General features: G+C 41.7%; 1 protein-coding gene across 3 annotated transcripts in view; it reads right to left on the reverse strand.

The window, feature by feature from the left end:
* Positions 1-773: 773 nt before the first annotated feature.
* The window catches only part of fam114a2 (family with sequence similarity 114 member A2), a 48399-nt gene continuing 31111 nt past the window's right edge, over positions 774-18061 (reverse strand). For all 3 annotated transcript variants that reach the window (XM_085995609.1, XM_085995611.1, XM_085995608.1), the window contains exons 9-14: positions 16327-16412; positions 10919-11068; positions 8480-8619; positions 7440-7512; positions 6915-6968; positions 774-4886 (exon numbers count right to left, since the gene is read on the reverse strand). In XM_085995609.1, coding sequence (XP_085851735.1) covers positions 4785-4886; positions 6915-6968; positions 7440-7512; positions 8480-8619; positions 10919-11068; positions 16327-16412 — 605 coding nt within the window. In that variant the 3' untranslated portion in view covers positions 774-4784. The remainder of the gene's footprint in view (positions 4887-6914; positions 6969-7439; positions 7513-8479; positions 8620-10918; positions 11069-16326; positions 16413-18061) is intronic.

Below are 18061 nucleotides of genomic sequence, written 5' to 3' on the forward strand. Positions count from 1 at the left end.
ATTGGTGATACAGCTGCTATTAGCCATTACCATTTGTTGTGTATGCCTTATCTCTTCCAATCTTTATTGCAAAAAAAAATTCTCTTATCTACACCGGCAATCAAAATTCCTTCTTCACACTGCTGTGCTATAAGAATCTCTGGTACAGCTGTCTCATTCTGGTGTGTGCTAACCTAACAATTCTAGCTCAATATTATATAATTTTATGTGTGCCTATCCGTACAAGATTGACATGTGAACATTGTCTTAGTGTCATTTTAGTAGGGTTAATATATTTAACTGTGTATGTTATGTGAAATGAGCAAAAGATACCAAAAATTATCTGTATATGAACTGATTATTTTTTTAAACTGTGTACATGTATGTGTGTATATAAAGTGCAGTTTACAGAAAGTTCTCCTGCAGCTTAGCTTCATAAATTTTCTCTACTGTTCTGGAGTTATTAATTTGTTAACTATTAAAAGCTTCAATAATCACAAGGGACAGCCATGATGTAATATTAGATTTGTGTAGGGGTTGACATTTTCCCCCTCAACTCAATAGTCTCATGTATTGATTTGGGTGCAGGCGCAGCCCATTTCCTGTAGCAGTTAGTTCCCCAAACCACCTCACAATACTCCGAAAACATTTTTAATAATGTTCCAAATTTCTACCTCTATACTGTGCTGTAAATGCATTCTAGAATCCAAGCTTGGAAAGGCACTGAAATTATTAGCAGTTAGCACTGAAAGAATCATCTAGTTCTAAATTCCCAAAACTCAGGGAACTAGAAATTTAAATTAACTAGAAATTTTATTAAAACATATTCACAATGGATGCATGTCTACGATTTCAAATTTGACTCCCGAAGATATGAACAAAATCTAGAGATGACAGAGGTACTAAACATAGCTCTACTTTTATGATAGTAAAGTAAAATACAACTCTAAAGTAACCCAAAACATTATACTTTGAAACAACACTTATATTTATTAATAACCTGTGTGTGCACACACTTCTTGCCAACTTTTTCATTATAAATTCTTATGTCCATATTCATAATTGGAACTGTCTGTACAAACTTAATTCCACCCTTCTGCTGGTGTGGTGCTGCAGCACCACCACTGGCAGATAGTGGTGTAATTACAACATGACAAGTTTTCAGTGGTAGCACTCTTGCTCGAGTCAGAATGCTGTGGGTTCAAGCCCCATGTCAGAGACTTGGGCACATATTCTAGGCTGACCCTTCAATACAGTACTAAGGGAGTGCAACACTGTCAGAGGTGCTGTCTTTTGGATGTGACATCAAACCAAGGCCCTGTCTGCCCTCGCAGGTGGACATAAAAGATCCATGGCACTATTTGGAGAGCAGGGGAGTTCTTCACTGAGTCCTGGTCAATATTTATCCCGCAACCAACATCATTGAAACAGATTATCTGGTCATTATCTTATTGCTGCTTGTGGGATCTTGCGGTGTACGAATTGGCTGTCACATTTCCCTACAACAGTGACTACACTTCATAAGTACTTAGGCTGTAAAATGCTTTGTGACATCCTGAGGTCATGAAAGGCACTATATAAATGCAAGTTCTTTCTTTACAGACAGTTTCTATTATAATTATGGACAAGGGAATTTGTAATGGACATATAAAAATAACACAATGCATTAATTTAAAATAGGAACTGAATTACATCTACATGGCCTGGTCCAATTATCCCCTGGTTTTTTACTCTTCAACTGAAGACTACACTTGGCTTTGACTCTCTGTGTGCAATGCTACCAGAAATCAGCTGGTATGTATAAGCATACAAGTTGACGGCAGATACTGACTGCAGAATTTACTCCATTTATAACCAGTACACAATCAATTTATTCAATGACAATGACACTCGCTCATGATAAATTCTATATTCAGTGACTTATCACAGAAATCACAGAAACCCCACAGTGCAGATAGAGGCCATTTCGGCCCATCGAGCCTGCACCGACACATATCCCACCAGATCCCCGTAACCCCTACACCAACACATTTCCCACCCTATCCCCGTAACCCCACGTATTTAAGCCCCTAACACTAAGGGTCAATTTATCATAGCCAATCAACCTAACCCGCACATCTTTGGACTGTGGGAGGAAACCGGAGCACCCGGAGGAAACCCACGCAAACACGGGGAGAATGTGCAAACTCCACACAGACAGTCACCCGAGGCCGGATTCGAACCCGGGTCCCTGGCGCTGTGAGGCAACAGTGCTAACCACTATGCCACTGTGCTGCACTGAACATACTTTGCATATTATTACTGGGCAATGGTTAATAAACTAGATAAGCACCAACAAATTTACCATTTCCTGAATAAATCACAGATAACCACAAATCATCAGTGGCATAAAAAAACTTTACAAAAAGGCAGCTTACATAAGCTTCTATTCTACTAGTGTTGAACATAAATAGGTTGATATGACAAAAATATTTTGAACAATGTGTTCGTGAAAAACATTCATGAAGAAGATTCTCGAAAGTCATGAAAAACAAGATAAAGTCCAATAAATTATAAAGTTCTGTTTTTTTTTACAAATTAAGCCATGAGAAGTGTACATCACTAGATACTATAGACATTACATGAAAATGCAGAGTATTCATAATAATAATTCATTAGTGACAATCAATTTCCTGAAATTGAAAATATGGTCAACTAAATACTATTTGCTCTAGGTGATATTGGACCCACTTAAGGGAAGCAGCCACTTTAATTTGCAACAGCTAATGAACAGGAACTCAATGAAGTGACAGGCAATGAAGTATCCTCCAGCAGCTCGATGCATCTATCTATCTATCTATATAGCGGTTCTCCTGTCTGTCATTCCGTCTGTCTGTATTGAATAAACTCAAAGTTATAGAGCGTACCTACACGTGTGTTACATCGAAAGAAAGCTTACGATTCCAGAACTGTCATAAGCGTATTTACTTTTCAGTCGGACGAAAATTGTTCGCGCGTTATGCAAAAAACCTTCAAAATTAAACTCATTATCTGCTAATTAGCATTGATTGACTGACGTCAAGGTCGACCAATCTTGTGCCGGCACGATTGACCAATCCTACAGTTCAGTCGCCTGATGGTTGGCCAATCGCTGCGTCTGTGGGCGGGACTAATGCTTTTCAACTCAGGCATCGGGCAGCCATTGTTTCACTACTTCCAGCTCAAAATCTGCTAATCCAGCTTCGAAAAAGTTAGTATCTCTTTTAAAAATAACATAACATTTACCAAAAACGTTTTATAAGTACTTTCACTTTCATCTTTGAAGCTATTAAAAGGTAGAAATGTTGCCCGGCAGCAGATTCAGAGGGACACAGAGACAGGCCCGAAAGCCTGGGACTCCATTAGAAATGTTGCCCGGCAGCAGATTCACAGAGGGACACAGACAGGCCCGAAAGCCTGGGACTCGATTTAAACCGCCCGGCCCAAAACAGCCCTGGCAACGTGGGGCTCCCCCAGCTATGTAGGATATTGCTGCTATTGTGGTTGAAGTATTAAACTCTCAAAGACAATGCAATAAAAAAGGGTTGCATAACTAAATATAGCAGCAAAAAAACAGGCTTCAAAACTCAAGAGCCCTATTTTTTTTCTCCTTGTGGGAAAGGGGTAAACGACAGCTTATGTAGCTGCTACAAATATACTTTTTCCTAATTATGGGCTGACAGCAACACAGCTTAAGAAATGAAAAGATACCCTTGCATTTATATAGCACCTCATCAGGTCTCCCAGAGGCATACTTAACACAAAATGCACATTTTAAACAAAAGTCTATCAACGGGTCATTATGCTTCAAGTACAATGAATTACTTTGAAGTGCAGTTGCTGTGGCACGCAGCAAGGTCCACACACGCACCACACACACACGAGATGAGTGACTAGTCTATCTATTTCTAATGGTATTGGTTGAAGGAAGAATGTAAGCCAGGACACTGATACGGCTCCCTGCTCTTCTTCGAATAGTACCATGAGAGTTTGAACTAGTACCACAGGAGCTTGAACTATCGAATCAGGCAAACAAGACCCTGGTGTAACAGCTCATCTGAACGAAAAATGGACAATGTTCAGCTGGACTTCGCACAGCATGGATTTCACGCTTACCTACATGTCAACACCGAGTGCACTTCAAAGTAATTCAGTGTATGTGAATTTCTTGGTGATGTTTCTGAGGTACGTGATAAGAAAATATAGATGTGCATAAAATTGCATTTAGCTAAACTGGCACATAGAAAACTGGTGGCACAGTCTTTCACTATACTTTGGTCACGTCTGTGTATTCTGAATTACTTTATAATTTACATATAGGAATAGCCAATAAATATTTCATACTGTAAAAAGATGAAAAAGAACTTTTGCTAAGTATAGCTATTATTTTTATATACTGGGTACTAAAAAATAAATTTAGAAGCAATTAATTACGAGGAGCATAAAGCTTTCTGTGACTCAGACAAAAGCTCAGATTTAAAAAAAAGTCTGAGCATCAGAATCATATGCTAAACATTAACATCTGAGTACTGTGGACATTCTTGCAGAAATGGGACCAAAGAGAGAAAAACAAACTTTTTTTTTTTTTAAAACATGCATCCATGGAGCATCTAGATCTTTATTTTGAGCAGGGACATTTTTCCTGTGCTCTATTAAACGCCATCTCCCATCAGAATCCATGTCTAAACTGTTGCAAAATGCATCCTAAAATAATCCACATTTGCAGATAATTTTTGGCATAAAATTCACACAAAGTTTCCATATCATAAACAAGTAAATGAAACCAGTCAGTGTCCAACGGTGTCCGAGCGAGTCTGGATTTGAGAAATTTGAAGAACGGGAAGCAGGAGCTGGAATGCATCCTGAATGTAGGTTGCACTGTTGGAAGCCTGGAAGAGAAGTTAAAACACATTACAAAATGCTGCAGGCGAGATTTGTCTTTGGCCAAAAAATAATTACATTCATATATTCACAAGCATGACAGCAGAGGGATGAACAGGTGAATTTTGCAATCTTGCCTCTTCATTTGAATTACAGGATGAATTTTACTAAGGTAGTGGGTGCTGGGATCTGAGCCTTTACTGATTGTAAGCAGATCTTGTTTTTTTTCTCCTAAGTTTTCTTTAGATGGATGGATGAAAGCAAGCGACAGACAGACTTGCATTTTATTGGCAAACCAGAGTGAAGCACCAAGACTGATGAGAGACACCACAAAAGTTGAAAAGAAAATTAAAGACCAGCAAATAAATTAGGAAGTTGTGATTAAGTGAGGTCAAGCTAGGATTTTAAAAACCTCTAGGTTGTAGGAGATAAGAAACACAGAGGAAGGCAAGAACTGGCAGAGTTTTGCAGTCCGAGGGCAGCATTTCACATAGCCTGCAGTGGCTTTCAGTATTTGGTACTATGAATAATTTGATCTCTCCCCGAGTTCTCATTGGCTGGCTCACACACCAGCTAATGAAGCAGCTGTTTAAATTGGCGGTTTGCTTTCACGGAGCTGTAAAAGAATTGCAAAAAATAGAAGATGCACATTGCAGGTTGTCACAGGGTGCTAAAGGTAGATGCATGTAAGCACATCATTTAGTAATCTACGGATTGTTAAAAAGACTCTTTTGAAAAACAGTTCAGATAGAAGAAGTGCAATGGGCCACTGGCAGACAATAGATGATGATTTTTGATTAACCAGCGTATTTTGTGGCATGTCTCTAAAGGAAATTGGCTCCATTGGCAAATTGCATAATTTGCCAATATCCTTTATAGTATCCAATTTACACCCGCTGTATATGAGCCTTGCTGTAGCAATCATTTATTTACAAACTACTACAAAATGTACTAGAAATAGTTCTGTGTAACCAAGTGTAATAGCACTTCACTAAACAAGACTCGTCACCTTTCAGAGTACGAGAGCAGCCAATTTAGTTTCAATAAAAAAACTTGCATTTATATAGGTTATCATGTCCTCAGGATGTTCTAAAGCACTTCATAGCCAATGAATTACTTTTGAAGTGTAATCTTTGTTATGCCAGCAAATGTGGCAGCCAATTTGTGCACAGTACAATCTCCCAAACAATTAATAAAATGAAATGACCAGTCAAGGTATTCTTGTTGCTGTACACAGAGATATTGAGCTAAAATGTGTTACTGAAGCCAGTTAGATTGTTTATAAAACAGATTAATAATCTTCAATAGGTGAAAATAATTGGTTTTGACTGTTTAATTGGATGCTTTGGATTTCAACTAAATGATCATGTAGAAAGATCAATCTTGCATTTATGTAGCACCTTTCACGTCCTTGGGGCTTTCAAACGTGCTTCCCAGCCAATTACTCATTTCAATTTTATTTATCACATAACTAAATACAAGAAGTGAAATCTAGTCCGTGAAATGCTTTTTTCTTGACGAGCCGAGAGCACCAAGAACACTGAGCTGCCTGGTACGCACGGGGCCCGCAAGGACGGCAGCCATCTTCATCTATTAATTACTTTTGAAGTGTAGTTACTGTTATTATGCAACTTACACACAGCAAGGACCCACTGAGATAAATGACCAGCTACTCGGTCTCATTTTTGGTGGTGTTGGTTAAGGAATAAATTTTGGCCAGGACTCCCCTGCTTCAAATAATGCTTTGGAATCCTTTATCGCCAGCTAAACGAGCAGGTGGGGCCTTAATTTAACGTCGCATCTGAAAGAGGGCACCTCCAACAATGCAGCACTCCCTCAGTACTGCACTGATGTGTCACCCTACATTATGTGCTCAGGTCCTGGAGTTGGGCTTGAATCCACAGTCTTCTGATTCAGAGGCAAGGGTGCCAGCACTGAGCCAATCTGATACTTGTGTAATGAAATTTTGGTTTACGTACGGAGTGTTTAACCAGTTACAGTTCGTAAATTGAGCACACAGATTAGATAAAATTTACCTCCAAAAATACTCCAGTAATTAATGGATTAAGAACCTCTACCTTCTCTTTAGCCTGTAAAGAAAACAAAGAAAGATATTGTGTGTATGTTTATACAGAAAAACTTCAAAGATAAATATTGGAAGGAAAGAGATTTAAAACGTATTAAAGAAGAAATTAAGAAAACCAAGTCATAGCCAAGAAACAAGAAGAATATATAATTCTCCTCATTCAACTGAGAGGGGAGAGCAATTCTGATCACAGACTTCATCATCACTGCTGAGGAGTGAATCAGCACCTTTGCAGCAGCATCAGATGAACAATTAATTATTTCTCCCTCTCCAAGTTAGGAAGCTCCTATAATGAAGTTCAGTGAACAAAGCATTGCAAATACGATAAGCTGACCGAGTCCCACAGAATGTAACCTACCACCATCTATTTGGGAAGTCAGTGTTGTAATTTCTATGCTACAGCACCGGCCACTTCAACAGATTTTATAACTAGATATAAAGTTCTGCAACAGAGGAAAACAACTCAGTTCCTTACCCCTATTGTTGTCAAACAGGAGGTAAATTGTTTAGAAAGAGCAGCCACTTCCTTACATAAGAGAACAGTCACTCTGTAAAAGGAAATTGGAATTAGGAAAAATGTTCAACAGTTTAAAAAAAAAACATTTGTCCTTGAAATTTCCCCAGGTAGTTCTCTCCTCCTCCCGTCCCCGATAAAGTATTTTATTTCATTATCATTCAGTTGGGAAGGAGGGGGGCAGGGAGGGATAATTCAACATGGGATAATAAATGAGGAGGATCAGGGGAAGAGAAAAGATGGACAGCATCAGTCTCCTTCCACTTACAAGATGGAATGCTATACTATTGTGGTGCACGCCATAAGGAACTGATTAAATTTACCAGACAGCCCCACTGTACTGGATAAACCATGATCAGGTAGACAAATTAGTATCCCAGGTTGCCTCAAAAAGCATAGACATACACAAGACAAAAAGCTATGCTAAAATTACAGCATTTTTAAAGATTAAGTTCTATGCTGTTTATGGTTTTAGTGTCCTTTCTATAATGGGATGTCATAAACTGCATGCAGTACTCAGTGTGGCTTAACCATCGCCTTGTAAAAGTTGGTAACTTTTTTACTTTCTATGCGCCTATTTATGAAACCTAAAATGTTATCAGCCTTTTTAGTGGCTTTATCTACCTGACACTTGTAAGGATTTATAGGGGTGAAACTGGGTCTTGGATGGTAGTGCAAAACGGGCAATAATGAATCAGCATCCCATTTTATAACCTGCCTTTAATGGAAAACAAAATCGGGCGATGTGTAAAATAGGCTGCCAATTCATGAGCAACCATTTTGTGCTATCATCCAAGGCCAATTTCACTAGTTATATATTTGTATCTCCAGGTCATTCTGTTACTTCACAGGCAGAACTGGATCTCGTGGCATAACTGGGAATGAAGCTCTCAATATTCCACTTTGAAGCACATGTACTTCCACTTGCACTGGCAGACCACTGTTAAAATTCCCAAGCAAGCCTCCTCTAGCCATTGTAGGAATGGTTTAAAATTTCATACTTAGACAGAGTTTTGGCACGGTCCAGTGCCCCTACATCTTGGTCCTGACAGTGAAGGATTAGTTCTGCCACTTTATGGAACTGTTCAATGGATCGAGCAGTGAGCTCCGCCAGGCTTCTGATAGCAAATGTATGGATATTCTGTGAAGTACAGAGAGATGAATGATCATATCAAATTTTAATGTTAGAACAAGCAGTGTACTGCCCTTGTCCCTCAATCAATTCATATATTTAAAAATAAGAATTTGTAGTTGAGCCTGAATTCAGCTCACTTATTGGGTAATAAGGTTTGGTGGAAAACCTTACAACTTTGAGAGATTCTGATTACAAACTGTTATCTTCCCTCTTGAATACCACACATCAGGAGATGGGAAAAGTACCAAATCTCACAAAAATATAATGCATGTTTACAAGGTGCACAATTAGTTTATTTGCAGTACAAGAATGCTTCAGGTTGACACGTATGTGAGCAAAGGATGGGTCGGCATTTAAAGAGCGATTCTGAATGTGCTGGCCAGTGATAGATAGAACAAACATGCTTATTTACAAAGCAATGCCATCATCTGGTGTATGTTTGTTGAATATATTTCCAAATTGTTTGTGTGATCAAGACAGTGCATTGTACAAAGTTGCTTAGACAAGGAACTCATCAGCAACCGTCACCCAGCTGTTACAATTTTCAAATACCTGATGCATCAGTAAACTGCTGACTCACAAGCTATTTATTGAGTTAGCCTGTCTAAGCCAGCATATTATTGGGCCAGAATTTGCTGTAGCAGGGCATGCAACAGCGTCCGCCATTAGACTGGACCCTGCACCCTTCAGCTCAAAAATATTTGCCCAAAGTTGCTGAAAGTGCGAGCTGATAAAGGCGCAGCGCGAGAAACAGGACATCGGGGACCTGAGTGAACAAGGCAACTAACAGGGTATCTCCGTAACCAATGAGATTTAAGGATTGGGAAGTAAACACAGGGAAAGACTGAAGGAGGGTGAATTAAAAGGAGGTGAATTCAATGTCAAATCAGGTACAGAAAGAGAAACAGAGATGGAAAGAAAGATTGGATTAAGAGATAGAAAAAGTAGAGACAGACAAGAAAAGTCAGAAAAAAAATAAAAAATGACATTTTTTAAATCTCCTCAAAAAATTCAAAACCTGAAGGAATGAGACGGCACACTTAATTTTCAGTGCCAGAGAGGTTGATTGCCAGTCATTAACACTTATGCCGTTGAAAAGGTACGTACGTTTGTACCATTTACCCATGAATAATGGCGAGCACCTTGCCGTTACTTTGATGGCAAATTCTGGCCCATTATATACTAACTAGTCGATGTCCTCTGCCAGTGTTCCTGCACAAGCGTTTAAAAAAATAAATAGAATTCAACAGACCTTAGTAACCAACAATTCTGATTGGCCTTGCGCATAAATTGAGTCCAAGGCTTGAATAGGCCAAAATCTTGAACTCAGAAAATTAATTCAGTTTTTCTTTTTAAATGATTTTATCTACTTCACCTTATTTAGTTAAATTTTTGGTTATAATCTTTAAGTGATTAGTCATTTGAACTTAAACTTTCAATTGGTATAGATGTGTACTTACTGCCTTTTGTTTGTCAATTACAGCTAATGATGCTCTCTAAATAGCTCATAGCAAGAGTAATGTATCAGGTCATATGCAGCATCACCACTTTCCATCTATTAAGCTGGAATACTCAACCAATTTAATACTTGGCTTCATATAGCAAGCTGTGACAGATGGATTTCAGTCACTAGCAGCCCAGCTTATGAACGGCTTCCTTCTACAAAAAATTGTTTTGTGATGTGTTAACAAAATTGAAAGCAAATCTGTTACCTGTCAAGTTAAAAATTGTTAAATGCTAATGTTTTACTGTCTCCCTCTAAGGAAGTGGGATAGTCTAGGCTGTAGTCTTACCGTTACCTTTATCAATACCATGCTACGATATGTTAACAGGAGATTTTGAGAGGCGCAATCTTGATTCTGTCACGAATGCCCTCTCCTAGTTCGTTCTCTTTACCTTTTCATCCATTATCACCTTTGAATTGAAGCTAACCAGTTTGGCAAAGATCTAAGAAATTTTGCTTGCTGGGACAATGGAGTTAGAATGACGGGCAGCCACAGTACCTTCTAACTGGGAGTCAAATGACCAACTGGCCGAACTACTGAACTGACCACCACATTAAGCCTAGAAATGACTGTTGGCGATATTAGCAGACTTGCGTAAAAGTCAATCATTCCTTTGTCTCCGATTTTAGCAGAGGTGTTAACTCATTTAAAATAAATAGGTTAATGCCAGAGTTAAAATAAGGGATATAGGAATGCCGTATTAACACATTTGCCGGTCATATTACTGGAAGGAATATCCAAGCCCACGAAGCACGACTGGAGACCCAGGTCTCAAGGAATGACAACGCCGGTTTCATTACCTCAACTGAAAATTTGTGATCTTTGGTTAAGTCAGCAGACACAGATCTCTCATCCTGTTCTTTCTTCTCTGGATCTTCTGACATCTCTTCTATTTGTGCAGGCGAGATAGAGTTTACTTCAGTTATACAATCATAGGCATTCTTTCTGGCCTGAAACAGACACAAGTCTTCCATTATTCAGCACAACAACAAAAAATAACTATTCTTGAGTTTGAGGCTGAAGCAAATCATTGAGGCAGGGTAGAGGGATCTGGTGTGCCTATGTTACAGCTGACCCAAAAGTGCCTGGTGCCTAAATGGGAAAGCATTTTATTCCTCTGAAACAGATGTAACCAAAACTGTGTTTATTATTCTTTGGATCATTCAATGGTCTGTATGTTTTCTCATTTCTTTTGAAAACAAATGCATGACCACTGTGGCATAATAATAAACACTATGGCTAAGACATCTTAAAAAGGTTTCTTGACATTTTTTAAAGTATATTTTAAATGCTTAAAGCTACACATTTCTAACTTTAATTAACGAAAACAAAAAAAAATCTTTGATGCTGCAAAGCTGATTCTTATGACGAGTCTACGCCTGACTTTTCTGTTCTCTGACCTACTGAATGTTTCCAACATTTTCTTGGTTTTATTTCTGTAATTTTTGTTTTCTGTTTGAGGTACTAACATTTCCCATGCGATTTGAAAAACAAAATTGTGGATAAAACAGGTTTATAGAATTCAACAATATAGAAATAGGCCATTTGGCACATTTTTAAAAATGTGTTTGAGATGTGGGCGTCGCTGGCAAGGCCAGCATTTATTACCCATCCCTAGTTGCTCTGGAGAAGGTGGTGGTGAGCCGCCTTCTTGAACCGCTGCAGTCCGTGTGGTGAAGATACTCCCACAGTGCTGTTAGGTAGGGAGTTCCAGGAGTTTGACCCAGCAATGACAAAAGAACGGCGATATATTTCCAAGTCAGGATGGTGAGAGACTTGGAGGGGGTGGTGTTCCCATGCGCCTGCTGCCTTTGTCCTTCTAGGTGGTAGAGGTCGTGGGTTTGGGAGGTGCTGCCAAAGAAGCCTTGGCGAGTTGCTGCAGTGCATCTTGTAGATGGTACACACTGCAGCCACGGTACGCCGGTGGTGGAGGGAGTGAATGTTTAAGCTGGTGGATGGGATGTCAATCAAGCGGGCTGCTTTGTCCTGGATGGTGTCAAGCTTCATGTGTTGTTAGAGCTGCACTCATCCAAGCAAATGGAGAGTATTCCATCACACTCCTTACTTGTGTCTTGTAGATGGTGGAAAGGCTTTGGGGAGTCAAGAGGTGAGACACTCGCCACAGAATAGCTAGCCTCTGACCTGCTCTTGTTGCCACAGTATTTATGTGGCTGGTCCAGTTAAGCTTCTGGTCAATGGTGACCCCAAGATGTTGATGGTGGGGGATTCGGCGATGGTAATACCATTGAATGTCAAGGGGCGGTGGTGAGACTCACGGTTGTTGGAGATAGTCATTGCCTGGCACTTCTGTGGCGTGAATGTTACCTGCCACTTATCAGCCCAAGCCTGAACGTTGTCCAGGTCTTGTTGCATGCGGGCATGGACGGCTTCATTATCTGAGGAGTTGTGAATGGTGCTGAACTCTGCAGTCATCAGCGAACTTTCACATTTCTGACCTTATGTTAGAGCGAAGGTCATTGATGAAGCAGCTGAAGATGGTTGGGCCTAGGACACTGCCCTGAGGAACTCCTGCAGCGATGTCCTGGGGCTGTGATGATTGACGTTTAACTAACACAACCATCTTCCTTTGTGCTAGGTATGATTCCAGCCAGTGGAGAGTTTTCCCTCCGATTCCCATTAACTTCAGTTTTACTAGGGCTCCTTGATGACACACCTGGTCAAATGCTGCCTTCATGTCAAGGGCAGTCACTCTCACCTCACCTCTGGAATTCAGCTCCTTTGTCCATGTTCGGACCAAGGCTGTAATGAGGTCGGGAGCGGAGTGATCTTGGCGGAACCCAAACTGGGCATCAGTGAGCAGGTTATTGGTGAGTAAGTGCCGCTTGATAGCACTGTGGATGACACCTTCCATCACTTGGCTGATGATTGAGAGTAGACTGATGGGGTGGTAATTTACCGGATTGGATTTGTTCTGTTTTTGTGGACAGGCCATACCTGGGCAGTTTTCCACATTTGTCGGATAGATGCCAGTGTTGTAGCTGTACTGGAACAGCTTGGCTAGAGGTGTGGCTAGTTCAGGAGCACAAGTCTTCAGCATAACAGCCGGGATGTTGTTGGGGCCCATAGCCTTTGCTGTATCCAGTGCGCTCAGCCATTTCTTGATATCACGTGGAGTGAATCAAATTGGTTGAAGACCGACTTCTGTGATGGTGAGGACCATATGAATAGGCCGATACGGATCATCCACTCAGCACTTCTGGCTGAAGATGGTTGCAAACGCTTCAGCCTTGTCTTTCGCACTCATGTGTTGGGCTCCATCATTGAGGATGGGGATATTCATGGAGCCTCCTCCTCCCGTTAGTTGTTTAATTGTCCACCACCATTCACCACTGGATGTGGCAGGACTGCAGAGCTTTGATCTGATCTGTTGATTGTGGGATCATTTAGCCCTGTCTATAGCATGCTGCTTCTGCTTTTTAGCATGCATGTGTTGCAGCTTCCCCAGGTTGGCACCTCATTTTTAGGTACAGCTGGTGCTGCTCTTCTACACTCCTTATTGAACCAGGGTTGGTCCCCTGGCTTGATGGTAATGGTAGAGTGAGGGATATGTCGGGCCATGAGGTTACAGATTGTGCTGGAATACAATTCTGCTGCTGATGGCTCAGAGCCTCATGGATGCCCAGTTTTGAGCTGCTAGATCTGTTCTGAATCTATCCCATTTAGCATGGTGGTAGTTTCACACAACACGATGGACGGTGTCCTCAGTGTGAAGACAGGACTTCGTCTCCATAATGACTGCCGTGGTCACTGCTACCAATACGGTCATGGACAGATGCATCTGCAACAGGTAGATTGGCGAGAATGAGGTCAAGTAGGTTTTTCCCCTCGTGTTGGTTCTCTCACCATCTGTCGCAGGCCCAGACTGGCATCTATGTCCTTCAGGGCTCGGCCAGTAGTGGTGCTACTGAGCCACTCTTGGTGATGGACATTGAAGTCCCCCACCCAGAGTACATTCAGTGCCCTTGCTACTCTCGGTGCTTCTTCCAAGTGGTGTTCAACATGGAGCAGTACTGATTCATCAGCTGAGGGAGTGCGGTTGGTGGTAATCAGCAGGAGGTTTCCTTGACCTGAAACCATGAAACTTAATAGGGTCCGGAGACAATGTTGAGGACTCCCAGGGCCACTCCTTCCCGACTGTATATCACTGCCACCACCTCTGGTGGGTCTGTCCTGCCTGATGGAGGAGTTTGGGACATTGGCTGAAAGGTATAATTCTGTGGGTATGACTATGTCAGGCTGTTGTTGACTAGTCTGTGGGGCAGCTCTCCCAATTTTGGCACAAGTCCCCAGATGTTGGTGAGGAGGACTTTGCAGGGTCAACTGGGCTGGGTGTGCTGTTGCCGTGCCTGTAGCCGGTGCCGAGGTTGATGCCGGGTGGTCCGTCCGGTTTCATTCTTATTACAGTATTGTGTTTCATCGCGGTTTGTTACAACTGAGTGGCTTGCTAGGCCATTTCAGAGGGCAGTTAAGAGTCAACCACATTGTGTTTGGTGTTAGCTCTTTAAAAGAGCTAGTTACTTGGTCCCTTTACCCTGCCCTTTAAATTTTTATTTTTCAAATTTTGCCCACTTCCTTTTTAAAAACCATAATGGTTTCTGCTTCCACCAGTTTCCAATAGCGCAATCCATGTCCCAACAACTCTGCATAAAAAAATTCTCCTAACCTCTCGTCGTTCTTCTGGTGATATTAAATTTATGCCTTCTAGTTACTGACTCACTAGCCAGTAGCAATATTTCCCCCAACTTACCTTATCAAAACACTTCATAATTTTGAACACCCCCATCAGATCTTAATCTTGGCAAGATTAGCTTCTGTCACACTGAAACTGGAGTTTTCAATATCCAGGATTTCTTCAAGACCTGGACGACGGTCAGACTTGGGTTGATAAGTGGCAGGTAACATTCGCGCCACACGAGTGCCAGGCAATGACTATCACCAAAAAGCGAGAGTCTTACCACCGCCCCTGGACATTCAACTGCATTACTATCGCCGAATCCCCCACCGTCAATATCCTGGGGGGGTCACCATTGACCAGAAACTTAACTGGACCAGCCACATAAATACTGTGGCAACAAGAGCAGGTCAGAGGCTGGATATTCTGTGGCGAGTGTCTCACCTCCCGACTCCCCAAAGCCTTTCCACCATCTACAAGGCACAAGTAAGGTGTGTGATGAAATACTCTCCACTTGCCTGGATGAGTGCAGCTGCAACAACACTGAAGAAGCTCGACACCATCCAAGACAAAGCAGCCCGCTTGATTGGCACCCCATCCACCAGCTTAAACATTTACTCCCTCCGCCACCGGCGTACCATGGCTGCACTGTGTACCATCTACAAGATGCACTGCAGCAACTCGCCAAGGCTTCTTCGGCAGCATCTCCCAAACCCGCGACTTCTACCACCTAGAAGGACAAGGGCAGCAGGCACATGGGAACACCACCACCTCCAAGTTCCCCTCCAAGTCACACACCATCCTGACTTGGAAGTATATCACCGTTCCTTTATCGTCACTGGGTCAAAATCCTGGAACTCCCTCCCTAACAGCACTGTGGGAGTACCATCAGCACAGGGACTGCAGCAGTTCAAGGCGGCGGCTCACCAGCACCTTCGAGGGCAATAAATGCTGGCCTTGCCAGTGATGCCCACATCCCATGAATGAATTTAAAAAAAAATTAAAGGCAGAGATAGATAGATTTTTGGAATCAAGGGATATGGGGATCGTATGGGAAAGTGGAGTTGAGGTCAAAGATCAGCCATGATCTTATTGAATGGTGGAGCAGGATCAAAGGGCCGTACGGCCTACTCCTGCTCCTAATTCTTAATTCTGGGCTTTCAAAAAGGTATACTAACTTAATAGCCATTTTCTACAAATAGTTACATGCAATGAGCAAATTCTGCAAGCAGCATACAGGCAAGAAAGGCACTTGTTCTTAGCACAGTGCAATATACTACATTGTAAATGCCAGGAAGATGTACCAAATTGGCTTGGAAATGGTTATTTGGTAGGTTCATCTTGTTAACTGATTAAAACCACATCAATAACTGAAACCCCTATTGTGTACACTGGTAACACTGCTTCCCCACCCCACCCCCACCATAAAATAATTTAAGAAACTGCATCATATGAAAAAGTACCCTGATGAAATTAAATGGTTTTGGTGATGTAGTCATATCAAGGTACACTTACTTTGCCCAGTTTGTCAGACATTGCAGCTATATTCAGCTCCGATAACAACTCAGACAGTTCTTTCACAAACTGAGACCCGTCATCTCCTGCAAAGCCAATCAAAGGAATTGTCAAGAGTGGCAAACCTTTTTATAAAAAAAAAAAAAAAAAATTGTTCTAGGGCAACACTGGCAAGGCAGTATTTATGGCCCATCCCTATTTGCTCCGAGGACATTAAGAGTCAACACACTAAGTGGCATTAAGATTGCGGGACTCGAGTCACATATATGCCAGACCGGATGGGACAGTAGTCAACTAATTGGGTTTTTACGACAATCCAGCAGCGTTCAAGGTCATTTTTGCTGCTGCCAGCCCACAAACTACTCGATTTAATGAATTCAGTTTTACAACTGGCCAAGGTGTGATGTGAACTCACAACCTCTGGGTTGCTAGTCCAGTACCATAAACCACCAGGCAACTGCACCCTAATGCTGATCTCAGCATCAATCAAAGTTAACAAATCACCAGCTCCAGATGGGATGCATCCGAGGTTGCTGAGGGAAGCTAGGGCAGAGATAGCAGAAGCTTTGACCACAATCTTGCAATCATCCTGGGATATGGAAGTGGTGCCAGAGGACTGGTGGATTGCAAATGTTACACCCATGTTCATAGAAGGAGGGATAAACCCAGCAACTACAGGCCAGTCAGTCTAACAACAGTGGTGGAAAAACTAGAGACTAATGTTTCCAGTGATTTTTTTCTGGGCCGCGTGGCCCGTTTAACTGGCTGTGTGGCCCATACAAAAGTCTACGCATGCATGGTTTTTCAATTTAAAAGCCGGCTCATCGGGACCCCGGAGCACTGCGTGGCTGCGCAGCTTAAGGGAAACATTGCTAGAGGCCACTGTCAAGGACAAAATTAATTCTCAGTTGGAGAAGCATGTGCTAATAAGGGATAACCAGTACAGATTTGTTAAAGGCAAATTGAGTCTGACTAACCTGATTGAGTTCTTTGATGAAGTAACAGTGAGGGTTGATGAAGGTAGTGCAGATATTGTATATATGGGCTTTCAAAAGGTGTTTGATAAAGTACCACCTAACAGACTTTTCAGAAAATAAAGCACATGTGATTAAAGGGACAGTGGTAACTTGGGTATGGAATTGGCTAAGGGATAGGAGGCAGAGAGTAGTGATGAACTGATGTTTTTTCTGACTGGAGAGAAGTATGCAGTGGGGTCCACCAGGGGTCGGTATTAGGATTGCTTATCTTGTTAGCCTCCGTAAACTTGAGATCATCCAAAAGTCTGCTGCCCGGTGTCCTAACTCACACCAAATTCCGTTCACCTATCACCCCTGTGCTCGCTGACCTACATTGGCTCCTGGTTAAGAAACACCTTGATTTTAAAATTCTCATCCTTGTTCTCAAATTCCTCCATGGCCTCCCCCCTCCCTATCTCTAATCTCCTCCAGCCCACAACCCTCCGAAATATCTGTGCTACTGTAATTCTGGCCTCTTGAGTATCCCCAATTTTAATCGCTCAATAATTGGTAGCAGTGCCTTCAGCTGCCAAGGCCCCAAGCTCTAGAATTCCCTCTCTAAACCTCGCCGCCTCTTTCCCCCTTTAAGACGCTCCTTAAAACCTACTTCCATCTGTCCTAATATCTCCTTATGTGGCTCAGTGTAAAATTTTGTTTTGCAATGCTCCTGTGAAGTGCCTTGGGACGCTTTACTATGTTAAAGGCGCTATATAAATAAA

Source organism: Somniosus microcephalus, chromosome 8 (assembly GCF_052327205.1).
Source record: "Somniosus microcephalus isolate GS21.2 chromosome 8, FLI_Smic_1.0, whole genome shotgun sequence".
Classification (NCBI taxonomy): domain Eukaryota; kingdom Metazoa; phylum Chordata; class Chondrichthyes; order Squaliformes; family Somniosidae; genus Somniosus; species Somniosus microcephalus.